The 14886-nt window shown below is 41.9% G+C and overlaps 1 protein-coding gene across 1 annotated transcript in view; it reads left to right on the top strand.

Annotated features, from left to right (window-relative positions):
- ANTXR1 (ANTXR cell adhesion molecule 1) overlaps positions 1-14886 on the top strand; it is a gene marked incomplete at its 3' end in the record, with an annotated part of 176233 nt that overhangs the window by 13023 nt on the left and 148324 nt on the right. The window contains exons 2-3 of the mRNA XM_081101550.1: positions 7405-7476; positions 12811-12882. Coding sequence (XP_080957676.1) covers positions 7405-7476; positions 12811-12882 — 144 coding nt within the window. The remainder of the gene's footprint in view (positions 1-7404; positions 7477-12810; positions 12883-14886) is intronic.

Here is a 14886-nt window from a genome sequence, read left to right as displayed (position 1 = left end):
GCTTAGCTTATCTTCGAAAGACTTTCCTGCTGGGTGCAAGTGTGGGGAGGAGAGGGGGCAACGTTCTTCCAAACTGGAAATCTTAGTCCAACGCAAGAGTTTAAACACTCCGTAAATTTGTCTGTTTAAGTTTGCTCCTACCCGCTTCTCTCGCTCTTACTGACGCATGTTTGAGGGGAGGCTTATTGTGTCATGCATGTGAAGCGGGCCTCTGACTTCCCTCGTCTGGTCGTGGTCTCCTGGTGGTCATCCATAGGTCACATTGGTGGCTTTGGCTAGTGACCCGTAGGTCTCATTTATCACATCTTGATGTACATTGCAATTATGAGAAATACCTTTGGGCAGCTAACCAATTTTCTGTGGTGTTGTTTAAAACAACAATGATAACAATTTGGGGTTGAACTTGCATGAGAGTACCAATAGATATCAGAAAATATTTTTAGACTTTCTTGGTGTGTGTGTATGTGTGCTGAAAAAGGGGAATTAGTGGAGGTGAAAGGAGACCATATTTTGCTATAATATCCTCTTGATCTTGAAAAAATACAGTTTACATCTTGAAACATTATGTATACATTACTTACACATAATTGGCCAAAAGTTTCACACAGCATTACTTTCTGTATGTAATATATCCTGATATTTCCATTCTATTCTTTTTTTCAAAATGTTGGCAACATCCCACCAAACTGCTTTCCCCAATCACTAATAGTTTGTATTCTATAGCTTAAAAGTCATTGTTTCCATAGCCATCGGTTGGATTGACTAAAAGGGAGATTCCTCACAAGTCAGTGGGGTGGGGCAGGGCACCTTGGGCTGGGGTCTGCGTGACACAGGCAGGAGCAGGGTGAGTAGCCTCAAACTCAAAGTACAGTGCTTACTGGGTTGGTTTGGGTCTGGACTGGTATCTGAAGAAGTTGGAGTGGAAGCAAGAGTTGAGGTCAAGCTTTTTGAGCAGGAAGGAGGCTTGGCCATGACCCCAGACAGTAATAGGAGGGTTAGGGCTGAAGGCCTGGTCTGGGTGTAGGGTTCCAGCCAGTTAACGTGCAGTGTGAGGTTAGGATGGACGAAGGAAGACCAAGAAAGAAGCCGGGGAGTGGAGGGAGAGGGCAAATGGACTTGGGGTCTTTCATGGCAGAACTAATTGCTGGTCCCCCTTAATGGTGTCCGAGACTGCCATACTCTTCAGGATTAATGGGGACCTGGGTGGGTTATTGAGGACATCAGAGCCTTCTTCAGGGTAGGGCTAAGGAAAAGAGGGGACTGAGAGTTTTATAATTTCCACCCTTAAAGCAACTCTGCTCTTCCAGATTTATAAGATTCCTGGGTGACGGTTCCAACTATGAGCTCTCTTTTTTCCCTTTCGTTGTATTCTAACCCATGTGCAAAAGAAGGGGAAACAGTTTAAACTCAATTAGGCCCACTTGATTTTGACTCTGGTTGTGTGTGTGGCTAATGGAAAGAGCCTGTGTTTCTAAGGAGCTTAACCACAGGGAGGTTTGGAAACTCACATAAACACAAAAGAATGTATTTTAGACAACAAATCAGAATGAGACTCCGAGATCTTATTTTTCTTCTACTCTTTGCATATTAGACCCTTGGAAGTAATTGAATGGCAATCTGAAGGCAAAAATCCCTCACTGGGAACACACAGTGCATGCAATGAAACAAAAATTTGTTGACTTCTTCTTAAAATATTTTATTTATTGATGAGAGAGAGAGAGAGAGAGAGAGAGAGAGAGAGAGAGAGAGAGAGATCTATGATTCCACTTAGTTGTGCATTCATTGGTTGCTTCTTGTATGTGCTCTGACCAGGGAACCAAACCTGCAATCTTGGTGTATCAGGATGATAGTATAAGCAACTAAGCTTCCTGGCCAGGGCTGTTGACTTCTTACCATGTTCCAAACACTGGAGAGGGCATCAAAAAACAAAAAGAAGTAAGAAATGCTGGGGCTTTCCCCAGCAGTGACCTTCCTGAGGGACTATTACTGAGGCCTGATGGCTTTGCCTCCCTATGACCTGGGAAGTCCTCAAAGTCAAGACAGAAGGTGTGGGAAGGTGTGGACTCTGATTTTGAGTAGACCCAGGTATATCGAATGAATCTTCCAGCACAGAACTCTGTACACTGTGTTCAAGCAGAATTCCTGAGAGGTTACTTGAATTCCAAGTTTTGTTGAGATTTATATTTGTGGACACAAAATGCCAAGAAGGGACCTGGATCCTGCTACCCAGCCGGCCCATTGGGCTAGAATTATATTTGAAGCAGGATTTAATTGAGTCAAATATCAGGGACCTTTCACATCCACTGATTTCTAAAATGAGCATTTCAACTTTCTGTGGCTATGGTTTGCTCAGAAGTTGTGTGTTAAAACAAATTATAAAAAAACCAATCCACAACAGAGTCCAATGGAACATTTCCCAGCACCACTTATATTTGGATTATGAAAGAGTTTTTATTTTTTCGTTGGAGCTTCGGTCACAATGGCTGGGAGAGCCATTCCTACCTGAAGAGAACATCAGGATTCCATAGCTGGGATTTTAAGATCATTAACTCTTAAAATGGTTGGCAGATAAATGAGATATTTTACACATTGTAGGGTGGAGAGATGCTGGAATTGGATCCATTCTCTGCCACTTCCCCAACCAACACCCTACTTCTGGCTATGACCAGGAGTCCACTTAGGTCCTCGGGGTTGAGAGGAAGCCAAGGGTCTGAACATGGACACACCACCCTGGGTTGATTATTCTGGGAGTAGCTACTAGGGCAGATTTCAAAGCAGAAAATCAATTTACAAGGCAGAGTGCAGATGATGCACGTGTGTTTTAACAGAAAGTCCAAACTGAGTCCAAGGCCCAGCATACCCACCCCTGTGGGAGAAGGGAAGGAGGCTGATTGAGGTGCCAGTGGGCAGGTGTCAGAGGCCCGGTGGATGAGGTCATTAGAGTTCAGGGTGGTGGTGAGGTCGAGGAGAGGACTGTGGCACCAGGCAGGCAAGCAAGCCTCTTGCTCTTGAGGATTTGAGTAAAAGAAATAGAAGCAGCACCCCCATCAGGGCTCTTTCCTTTTCCTTGGGGTGATTTGATCTTGGGGAAGACAGCGCATGGGTTAAGAAGGCTCAGTAATAAGGTCTAGAAGAAGTCCAAGGTGCAGGTTTAGATAATCCTATACTCTGCCCCTTTAGTAGCTGAGGCCCCTTGGGATCTCATGGTAACCCAGAGAACACAAAGCCAGTTTGGTTCCCAGAATTTTAGATTATATTTACCCTCAATGCTTGAGGGAACAAGCTATGTACATCTCAAGTGTGTCCCAGAGGGGATATATTTTGGTCAAGGCTTACATAATTGTGTAAAGAGTGATCATGTGTAAATATGAAACAAACCTCAACAGTAATAGGGCAAGTCTGATCAGAGTTAGAATGCGTGAAACAAGCTGGGCAATACCTCCTCGCCTGTAGTTTTGTCTTGGAGGCCTCGTTTTATTTTCTTCTTGAGAAACTACAGCACCTACCCACTAACAAGAAAGTTTTCCGGAGAGATCTAAACTTTTCTCAACACCCCAATATATTTCTTGACTCTTTCCCTATATCTAGCATCAGCAAATCAGGTGGATACCAAAATTGCATAAATTTTACATGTTATTCAAAAGAATAGTGAAAATGAAATGTTTTAAGACGAAAGAAAGTGAATGATTATGGGGTGATCCTTTTTAATAAATAAAGGAATGCAGGTTGATTTGTGGCTGTGAAATAGAGCTAGTCCTTGAAACAAAGAAGTAGTAAACCAAGAAAAGATGGACTCCAAACGCTCCTTAAGCTGAGAGTCCAGAAAATCTCTCAATTTTAGTTCAAGTCCCTATTTCACCAACACTTTGCCTCCCCTCCCAGTATAATCCCCTCAATGCACACCTTCTCTGCTGATCGAACTCAGGATGGAGGAGGTATGGGGATTTTTTTGCAAATCAAAAGGCATCTTATAGTCCCTCTCAGTAACCAAACTTTCAGGTAGTGCTTATCCTGGTCATGTGGACGAAAGCACAGCGTTGCACTTCAGAAGTGGACACAGATGACCAGTGTCCAAGGAAATCTCTTGATTCCAGTGGAAAGGAGTTACAGAATTCTGGACTGGATCATGGCTTATACTCGGTCAGTCATGTGGTGCCTCTACCGAGGCACGTGCACAGCACTGGGCCATACCCGGCAGGCTCTCACCAGGACCCCCAGGACCAGAGCATCCCTACCCCATTGCTGAAGGAGAGCAGTCAGGACCAGTGTTTGAGATTTAAAGTATACACTGAATGCTTTCCAGGATTATGGCTGAGATTCTAATGAATGAGGATTTCCAAAACATTAAAAGCCCAAGGGTAGTAGATGCAGTTCTATTACGCTCTTAGGAGACTTTCAGCTGCCATGAAGCTCAGAGGTCTATCGCTGATGATTAAATAGGCGCATTTGCCAAGGAGCTGTGCTCTAGAATTAGTGGCCCAGCTGTGAAGGCTCCTCAGGTTCACATAGGGTCATGGGAATTGGCTGGAGTCATGTGAGCCCAAACCCAGAGTATTTAACCAGACGAGGGAGGAAGAGGTGATGTCAAGTTGGCCAAAGATCAGGACCTTCCATGAGCAATAGAGGTTTCTCCTCTCTGTGCTCTTCTTTCATCCGCTCCACAAACAGGTAGATGCTGGAGAGGTAAGTATCCCTAAGACCCCCACAAGGGGAGCTTGACAAAAAAAGTGATTGCAACCTAATATCAGAGGTTGATGGCTGAGAGACAGACATACACTGTGCTCTGAACACAGGAGGCAGGGACAATGAGCCCATCTTTGTTGTCAAAGGCAACAGGCCGAGACTGAGTTGTGTCTTGAAGAATGAGTAGGAGTTTGCCAGTGTGGACATTGAGTGTCCCAAGCAGAGGGCATATGTATAAAAGCTTAGAGACAGGAATGGAAAAGGTTTATTGGAAAGGTTTATTTTTGACAGGAGGGGCCTCCAACACTCTCCACCCTGACCTCTTTCCCCATCTCCCAACTTCTCACCCCCTACTCTATGGGCTGCTGCCACATGAAACTGCTGGCTCTTCCCCGAACAAGTATTTAAATACAGGGTTGGGGAAAAAGTAGGTTTACAGTTGTAATACAAATAAATAGTACAACAATTAATAAATAACAGCACAAGAATGAACTCTGTTTCACTTATAACTATAAACCTACTTTTGCCCATTCTCTGTGCATTTCTATATTTATGTTTCTAGAAGAGTTGAATGGTTTTTCAAATACTGATTTACCGTCCTTCAGGGGATTGCCTGATCTGATCCTTTGTCTGTTTTTCTATTTGCCTTTTAAATGTTTACTTGTACCAATTATTTACATTTCCTGGACACGAATCTTTTACCTTTTATATTTGTTGCAGACCAATCTTCCCTCCCTCTTTTCTTATCTTTGAACTTGTGTATGGCATATTTTGTAATTCAGGATTTTTGATACTCTGGTAGTCAAAACATCCTTTTCCAAAAAAGTAATTCCTACTTTCTGCATCTGGTCGAATAAACCCTTCACTAACCTGATGACATAAAAATCTATAATTTGCTCAGTGGATTTAAAGGTTTGTCATTCCCATTAGGCTTTAATACATCCAGGGTTACATTTGGTATGAAATTGTGATCCAATTAGTTTTTCCCAATTAGAGATACATTGTCATGGCATCATTTATTCAAAGGCTTATTGTTCCTCCTCAATTTGAATCACCGCTTTCACTGTATAGCAAGACCTCACACAGGTTGAGGTCTGGGTTCTCTGTTCTATCCCATTGGCTCTGCTGTTATGTCATGTATTCTACATATGGGGTCATTATATCTGATAGGGCAAGCTTTCTAATCTTGCTCTTCATTTTCACAATAGCCCTGATGACTTTTAGACCCTTAATCTTCATTTCATTTTTAAAGTCAGTTTTCTAGTTTCATAAAACATCCTATAAATTTTTTTTCCTAGAATTGAACTTATGGATTAACTTGGGTAAAGTGAGATATCCTTATGATATGGAGTCTTTCACTGTAGAATTGTAATGTTCTTTATCATTTGTGTTCAAATCAGACATATCTGTCTAGTTGAGGGGCAGAGAAAAATAAATTCTTCTCATAGAGCTGGAATACATTCAATGAGAATTCTTAGGGATTTTTTACCATGGAGAGGAAAGCATAAAATCTACGTCGCACAGATTCATCTTAAATAGTCTAAAACAAGGTAAAATGGTCATAAATACCTCTCTGGAAGTTAAAATTAAGGTAAATGAAATTAATCTGAAACCAATGAAAAACATTTGCAGTAGAAACTGTCAGACTAAAAGGAACAAACTCTAACCTCAACAGTTATTAGCATGATAGGCAGAAATGCGGAGCTCAGCTGAAATAGATCCTTAAGTAAAGAGAGAGAGAGAGAGAGAGAGAGAGAGAGAGAGAGAGAGAGAGAGATCGTAGCTTCAGAAAACAGTGGGTTAGAACAGAAAAATCTACTATGAAGCCATTGCAACAAATTTAGTATGTGCACTGTGGAAATAATTATAAGCTAAATTGAAGCCATAATAAATAGTATCAGTAGAACAGAAGTCAACCTTGAGAAAAAAAGAAGCCCCTTCCAGATTTAAAATTCTATAATTTCATGTGCCTTAGAGAATATTTCCCTCTTTCTCCAGTAAGGGGTTTCCTTTTTAATAAATAAAAGGCTGTGTAGTTTTTCTTCTTTTATTTATTAGAATGACTAGTTACACTAGATTTCCTTACATGTCGAACTGTCAATACATTCCTGAAATAAACTTTGCCAATGAATTAATTATTATTCTTTTGGATTCCTGTTGGATTCATTTTGTTAACATTTTCTTTGGAAAATTTGCCTATACATACATACATATATATATATATATATATATATATATATATATATATGAAATTGGACTGTTTTTTGAGGAGGGGGATTTGTTTATCTGTGTCCACTGCAGCATCTAATTTGTGCTAATCTCATTCAACTGAATTAGAGTTGTTTTCCTTCCCTTATAAAGGAATAATTTAAGTAGTTCACAAAAATAACAGTTTCCTAAAGATTTGAAACTAACCTGTAAGTCTGATTGAGCCCGGGTTTGCTTGTTTGTTTGTTTGTTTGTTTGTTTTAGTGTATGAGTGTGTGGCTGGGAATGGGAAGGGGTGGGAAGTGCAGTGAAGGAGTTCCCCTTAACAAAAAATTTAAGAACTCTAACATTAACTCTAAACACCATTTCAGATAATGTCCAAACTTACAGAGTTTCAGAGAATGAGCCCAGTTAATAGATAGGTCCAGTATCAATGAATAATATGAAGAGAAATGATGAAAGGTAAAGACAAATGAATACCTGCTTAAGTAACGTCTGCTTTTGTTTTCCTAGATCAGGAAGTGTGATGCACCACTGGAATGAGATCTATTACTTTGTGGAACAGCTGGCTCACAAGTTCATCAGGTGAGAAACACATGCATAGTTCTTTGCCAGGAGCAAAACCAGCCTGCATTTGCTGTTCTACAAATTACTACTTCAGGGATGCTTTTCGACAAAGGTAGACCCTCAGATCTCGGACGAGACTTTGTTTTTATCTTTGCCACATCTTAGAGTGACTATTAGCTTCATGTTTTCACGAGGACCCCAATTTAGTTGAAAGACCAACATTTTAACCTTGTCCCTCTCTTGCTGAAGAATATATTCTTCTAGAATGATAATTAATATGTTCTTGCACAGTGTATCAGCTGGAGCAATTGGCTCATTGTAGGAAGGAGTATAAGTATATGTAAAGTGACCAAGTCATCCCAGTTTGCCCAGAATTTTCCTAGTTTTAGCACTGAAAGTCTCACATCCCTCATTCCTGGGCAAACTAGCTATGTGCCCTATCAGGTAGAGTTCTCTGAGCATTCTCGACACTGCTTTCCAAGAGAGGACAATGCAGTTTTGAACATCATCACTATAAACCAGTGATGGCGAACCTTTTGAGCTCAGCATGTCAGCATTTTGAAAAACCCTAACTTAACTTTGGTGCCGTGTCACATATAGAAATTTTTTGATACTTGCAACCATAGTAAAACAAAGACTTATATTTTTGATATTTATTTTATATATTTAAATGCCATTTAACAAAGAAAAATCAACCAAAAAAATGAGTTTGAGTGTCACCTCTGAAACGCGTGTCGTAGGTTCGCCATCACTGTCATTGTAGGGACCTTGGAGGGCCCACTTTCCAATAAGTATTGACACCCACTAGTAAAGGAAAGGAGGCCACTTCAACCTCCCTGGGATAAACAACTGTAAGAGCTTCCATGGATATGCTTGAAGCCAGCTGTCAAGGTCTTTGGTAAAATTGTTTCCAATTGTAAATTCTAAAGCAGCTCCTCTCATCCTGGCCAATGTGGCTCAGTTAGTTGGTTGGGCATCGTCCTGTGCACCAAAATGTTGCGGGTTCCATTCCCAGTCAGGGCAAATGCCTGGGTTGTGGGCTTCATTCCTGGTAGGGGGGTGTGCAGGAGGCAGCCAATTGATGCTTCACTCTCACATTGATGTACCTCTCTCTCTCTCTCTCTCTCTCTCTCTCTCTCTCTCTCTCTCTCTCTCTCTCTCTCCCCCCTCTCTCCTCTCTCCTCTTTCTCTAAAAATAACTTTAAAAAATCTTTTAAAAAATTAAAAAAAATAAAGCAGCTCCTCTCTTGCTGATGGCCCTTGTAAAGTCTTCCAGCCAATATGAGTAACCATACACTTTTTGAATGAAGTTCTTTATCTCAGAAGACAGTTCTTCTCTGAGATCAGGGTGATGACACACATGTTCCCTCCAAATTCAGCTAACAATCTCAGCATGTACCTGCCTGCCAGTTTGGAGGGAGATGTCCTCTCTGTGATACCAAAAATTGGACGCTGCAGCAGGAAGCAGCTACACCCAGATGAATGAGAAAAACAGATGCTGAGAGGAGAGAGGCGGATGGGGGGAGTTGAGAGAAAGGAAAGAAGCAGATACACAGGTGGCATTAAATGCAAACTATTTAAGAGACTCCTAGAAGCTTAGAATTGAAAGGAACAACCTCCCAACTTATCTACTAGTATTCTAAGAGGCAATCACTCTCAACTTGAATAGCTCTGGTGAGAAACTGCTGCCAGTTGAACAATTCCAGTTTCCAGAAAGGTCTTTTTGTCATTGAGCCAAAATATCCTCTCCTGCACTTTTATCCACTGATCCTTTGGAGTGATAGAAAACAAACCTGCCTCTAGACACTCGACAGTATCTGCTATGTCTCTGCCCTTCCGGCCTTCTGTTGCCCCTGAAGCAGAGGAGTCTACTGGGAAAAGCTTTGAAGTTAGGCAGATGCAGATTGGAATCTAAGCTCCATTGTGCAACCAGAGTAATTAACTCGGCTGAACCCTAGTGTGCATGTAAAAATTATGGGAGAAAACATGTGCAAACCAACTAGCCCAGCACCCAATTTAGAGTGGGTGCTAGACTCTTCTCTTTGCCAGTTCCTTCAGCCATTCCAGACACTTCAGTGTCTTAGAATCAAAGGAAGTGAGAGGGTAGGGATTAGGGGAGCTATGAGACCACATAATCCAATCCTCTCATTTTATAGATAAAGAAACTGAGGGCCCATGTAATTGACATGACCTAACCCAGACCGCGAGGCACTTTCTTCTGTTATCTCCACTGACCTCCCTGGCTATAGGCCCCATCCAAGTGTGGCACCAAGACTTTACTGTCATGCAAACTCCAAGCAGGAGAGACTTTTTTATTGATAGCTGCAGCCCACGTGCCCATAACAGTGCCTGACACATAGTACATGATCAGTCAATAATTTTGAGGAAGTGAATACATTTTGAAAAGGGATGATTGGTTTTTATTGATCATTGTAACAAATAGTCCAGGCAGCTGATACTGCAGAGGGGAAGTTTATTCAATAACAGTGATTAATAACGGTATAAATATATCATTTCTCATTTCAGTGGGATCCTTGAAATTTCAAGTCCTATTATTTGTCTTTATTCTGACCCCCTCAAGTTTTCCTAATAGTCAGTCTAACTCTTCACCATTTTCTTTAAGCCTCCAAGCTACACCTCACACCCATCACTCTCAGCAAGGAGCCTCACTTCCTATTTCACCAGGAACCTGGAGAAGAGCACACAACTGATTACCTCAGGTTCCATGCATTATCACAAGATGCATGCATGTTCTTCCCACCGACTCTGAGATTCAAGTACCCCACTGTTTCAGGCCAATTCCTCAATTTTAGTCCATTATATCCCACTGTTTCCGATCTCCTCCAGGTCTTTATTTCTTTTTTATGTTTTCTCTACATTTCCCCTGCCTTTATTTCCACTGTGAGTAGACACCAACTAATCTCTACTGCCCCTTGTCTGAAAAGGAGAAGCAACAAATCTCTTGATCATGTGTTCCTGTTAATACTAACATATCTTACTTGTTTCTCACATATCTTTAAAAACTCACTGTCTCTATATCCTTACTTCTTTTTTTTAATTTATCTTTATTATTGAAAGTATTACAGATGTCCCCTTTTCTTCCCCCATCAACCCTCTCTACCTTACTCCTGCCTCCTCCACAGGCCTTCCTTATATATGCATATAAGTTCTTTAGTTAAACTTTTCCCCCACCCCATCCCCCCTCTGAAATACTCAGTCTGTTGCATGCTTCTATGTCTCTGGATCTATTTTGTCTGTTTATTTGGTTCATTAGATTCCACATACAAGTGAGATCACGATACTTGTCTTTCTCTGACTGGCTTATTTCACTTAGCTTCTTATTCATCCCTTAACTCACTGCCAACTGGCTGCTATACCCACCCTCCAGCTGCTTGCTCTCACCCAAGGCCCTACATGGTTCCCTAGAGGACAGAGCCAGTGAGCTTCTTCAGCTGAATAGAGGAGCCTCACTGAGTCAGGTTTATCTTTCCTTAGAATTCTCTCCGCCTCTGGCTTCCAGTTCTCCTTTCATCTCACTGACCAGAGCAGGCCTGTAAATGCTGATGTTGGTTTTAAATTTGGCTCACATTCCTTCTTGCTGCTGACACTTTCTTTGAACAGTTTTACTCACATGCTGAGTGTGCTGAGAACTCCAAAAGTATGTCTGTAGCCCAGACTCATATACCAACAGCCTCTTGGAGACCTACGTTTCCCACATCTGAACTGTATTCTTTCCAAGAGCTGAACTCTCTATAAGGGAGGCAGTGCACTGTAGTGCTTAAGAGTCCAAGTTCTAGAATGAGAATGTTTGGTTTCAAGCCCCAGATCCACCATTCTCCCACTGTGTGACCTTTATCTTTCAGGGTCTCAATTTTCTTTTGTACAAAATAAGAATAATAACAGTACTGATCTCATAAAGTTATTCTAAGTTTAATGAGATAATACTGGCAAATCACTTAACAGTAGTGTCAGGCACATAGTAAGCACTTGGTAAGTTTGGCCATAATTAGTATGATCATTATTATTGTTATTTAGGACAGGCATCCTGCTGGGCCAGCACTGGTGACGTCGTAATAGGTAGCGTGGTGTCATGCACAGAGAACCCAAGTCTGCTTCACGAAACCAATATTCAATACACCAGCTATTGCTTGGGCTCCTCCCAAGCATTAAATACCATGCTAACGGTTTCCAAAGATGCTTCAAGCGTATGGTAGGTAATGAATGTAGTCTTCATCCTGGAAGCAATAGGAGCCATTAGAGGTTTTATTGCAAATGATTGACAACATCTGATTTATATTTTAGGAAAATAATTCTGGGAGCAGGGGAACAAGGAATGATGATAGATAAGTTCATCCCTAGGCAATAACTGTAGTGGTCAGATAACTGAGGTCAAGTTCTTAAGCTAAGAGGTGAAAAGAGAGAGAGAGAGAGAGAGAGAGAGAGAGAGAGAGAGAGAGAGAGAGAGAGAGAGAGACAGGTTTGAGAAACATTTAGGAAGTGAGAAAGATACTAGCTGGGGCCAGATCAGGTTTGGGAGGTTACTGCATTGTGAATAGATTGGTGCTATGATGGATGAACCAGTTGGCCACCCAGCGACAGCCCTGCAGTCTGACAGTCCATTCTGCAGACAGAAGCATATTTGGTCCTTAGCTGAGAGTTGTTCTGACTCCCAGAACAGGTAAAATTCGTCAATTGTACATTGACAAAGCTTCTAAGTAATGCCATATGAAAATCATGCCAATATATTAATTACTAATGAGAAATATAACTATCAACTGGAATAGATATGCTTGGGCCCATCAGCACAGTCTCTCCTTATAGGATAACCTCCTTGGGAAGCCAAGTAGAAATCAAAAGCTGACAGTGATCCTACTTTCAGAGCAAAAGGAGTTCACAGGTGATCTTAATGGCTGATGGGAACAAGCTGCACCCATCTGAGACACTCTCTTCCTTATAGGGTACAGCAGACGACTGCAAGACACTATCAAACTCTGTCTATTGAGATCCCCTTTTGGTAGAACCATGCAGACCAGTCCTCCCCTAGGAACACACTTCTTCAGACAGAGCACAGGCAGCGATGAATTTTAGCTTCTTCCTTATAATCCGCACTCGCTGAGTGGTGGTGTTGAATCAGAGGCAGCCTCCAGACAGACAGCATGGGTCTTCTCTTTGGTCCATAGCTTCAAGTCTTCTTCTGGCTAAATGTTTACACCAATGATGGAAGCCCCTTGGGTTGTAGGTCCTCGGTTTTGGCATTCTTAATATAAAGGACAGGGGAGGGAGGAAGCCTGGACCAGAATGGCATTGCACAGTCTTTCTATTGGCCCTAATAGAATTTCTTTTCCTTTCCAGCCCACAGCTAAGAATGTCCTTTATCGTCTTCTCTACTCAAGGAACAACCCTAATGAAGCTAACAGAAGACAGGTAAGCATGCCCCTCCCCGTCATAAAAATGCTCATCTTTTCTTGAGTAGTTCTCCTATTTCTGCCCTACTGCCAACCTTGACCTGTCAGTCATTTTAATCTAATAGTTCTCTATTTTCACTTAAGCCTTGAACTTTGCACATTGATCCATCTGCTAGTTTACTCTGTGATGATTTTGATCGAATTTCCTGATGTTGGTGAAATTTTATAAATGACTAAATCACATTAAGGTAAATCTTACATTTGATTGGTGATTCGGTCTGTTAACTTGGAGCAAAATGTTAGCAAAACCATTTCTTGGGGGCTATATTTTCTTTTCTTTTAATTAGATTTATTTTGTGGGCTAAGGTTTCAGACATATAATAAGCACATTGTGAGAGGCAAGAACTTGAAATATTGTCATACATAGTTACGAAGGCAGGGAAGAGAAAGGGAGGGTTTATGATACCACAAAATAAAAGGAAATTTGAATCAAGTGTGGGAAAATGCTGTTGACATAAAAGGATTCGTTAAACCTAGCTTAACAAAAATATTATTTTGGGTTTTACCACCCGCAGATGAAAACTAGTGCTTACAGAGACATTGTCATTCATTCATAGTTAGGATTGTATATTGAGAGTAGAGATGACAGTTTCAAGTTAATGAAACTTCATCTACTTTTTAAAAATTGATGTGGTCCCCATGAGAGATGCACCATTGGGTTGTGGGGGGTTGGGGTGGGGGGGACACATGTGGGACTTACGTATGGACATATTGGAAAAAGGGAAGGAGGTAGAGTAAGTCTAGGGAGGGCAGGAAGACTTTATTCTATAACATTCTTCTTCTAAAACTAACTAACAGGACAGAATAAGGTGTTCTGGATTTTTCAACGAAACAGCAAATAGGAGCTAGTCCCATTTTTTTCCATATCTTGGTTTATTATCTATAACAAAAAGACTACTTCGTACCATCTAGATCAGGGGTCCTCAAATTTTTTAAACAGGGGGCCAGTTCACTGTCCCTCAGACCATTGGAGGGCCAGACTATAGTTTAAAAAAAAACTATGAACAAATTCCTATGCACACTGCACATATCTTATTTTGAAGTAAACAAACAAAACAGGAACAAATACAATATTTGTATTTGCATGTGGCCCGCGGGCCATAGTTTGAGGACCCCTGATCTAGATGCTTTCAAACCCTATTTCTCTTTCAGCAGTATCTATTACTAGAGGCCCAGTGCACAAAAATTCATGCACTCGGGGGGTGTGGGAGTGGGGGGTCCCGCAGGCTGACCTGTGCCCTCTCGCAGTCCGAGACCCCTCGAGGGGATATCCACCTGCCAGCTTAGGCCCGCTCCCCAGGGGGATTGGGCCTAAGCTGGCAGTCAGACATCCCTCTGGCAGCCTGGGAGCCCTTGGGGGATGTCCAACTGCAGCTTAGTCCCGCTCCCCCCCGGGACTGGGCCCAAGCTGGCAGTCAGACATCCTTAGTGCTGCCGAGGAGGCGGGAGAGGCTCCCATCACTGCTGCTGCACTCGCAGCCGTCAGCCTGGCTTGTGGCTGAGCGGAGGTCCCCCTGTGGGAGCGCACTGACCACCAGGGGGCAGCTCCTGTGTTAAGCGTCTGCCCCCTGGTGGTCAGTGTGCATCATAGCAACTGGTCGTTCCTGTTCATTCCGCCATTGGGGTCAATTTGCCCTTTTATTATATAGAATAAAAATATGCATACATGCCATTTGAGATTAACAGAAACTTATTTTAAAAACAAGTTTCTGCCCTGGCTGGGTGGCTTATTTGGTTGGAGCATCATCTCGTGCATTAAAATGTTGTGGGTTTGATTCCCAGTCAGGGCACACACCTAGATTGTGGGTTCGGTGCTGGTCGAGGTGCATATGGGAGGCAACCAATATTTCTCTCTCATTTCAATGTTTCCCTCCATCTATCTCTCCCCTTTCTCTCTCTAAAATCAATAAAAAACATATCCTTGAATGAGGGTTTAAAATAACACACACAGGAGTTTCTTATT

Source organism: Myotis nattereri, assembly GCF_964212035.1.
Source record: "Myotis nattereri genome assembly, chromosome: 10".
NCBI classification, from domain to species: domain Eukaryota; kingdom Metazoa; phylum Chordata; class Mammalia; order Chiroptera; family Vespertilionidae; genus Myotis; species Myotis nattereri.
This window is presented reverse-complemented; position numbering and strand designations above follow the sequence as displayed.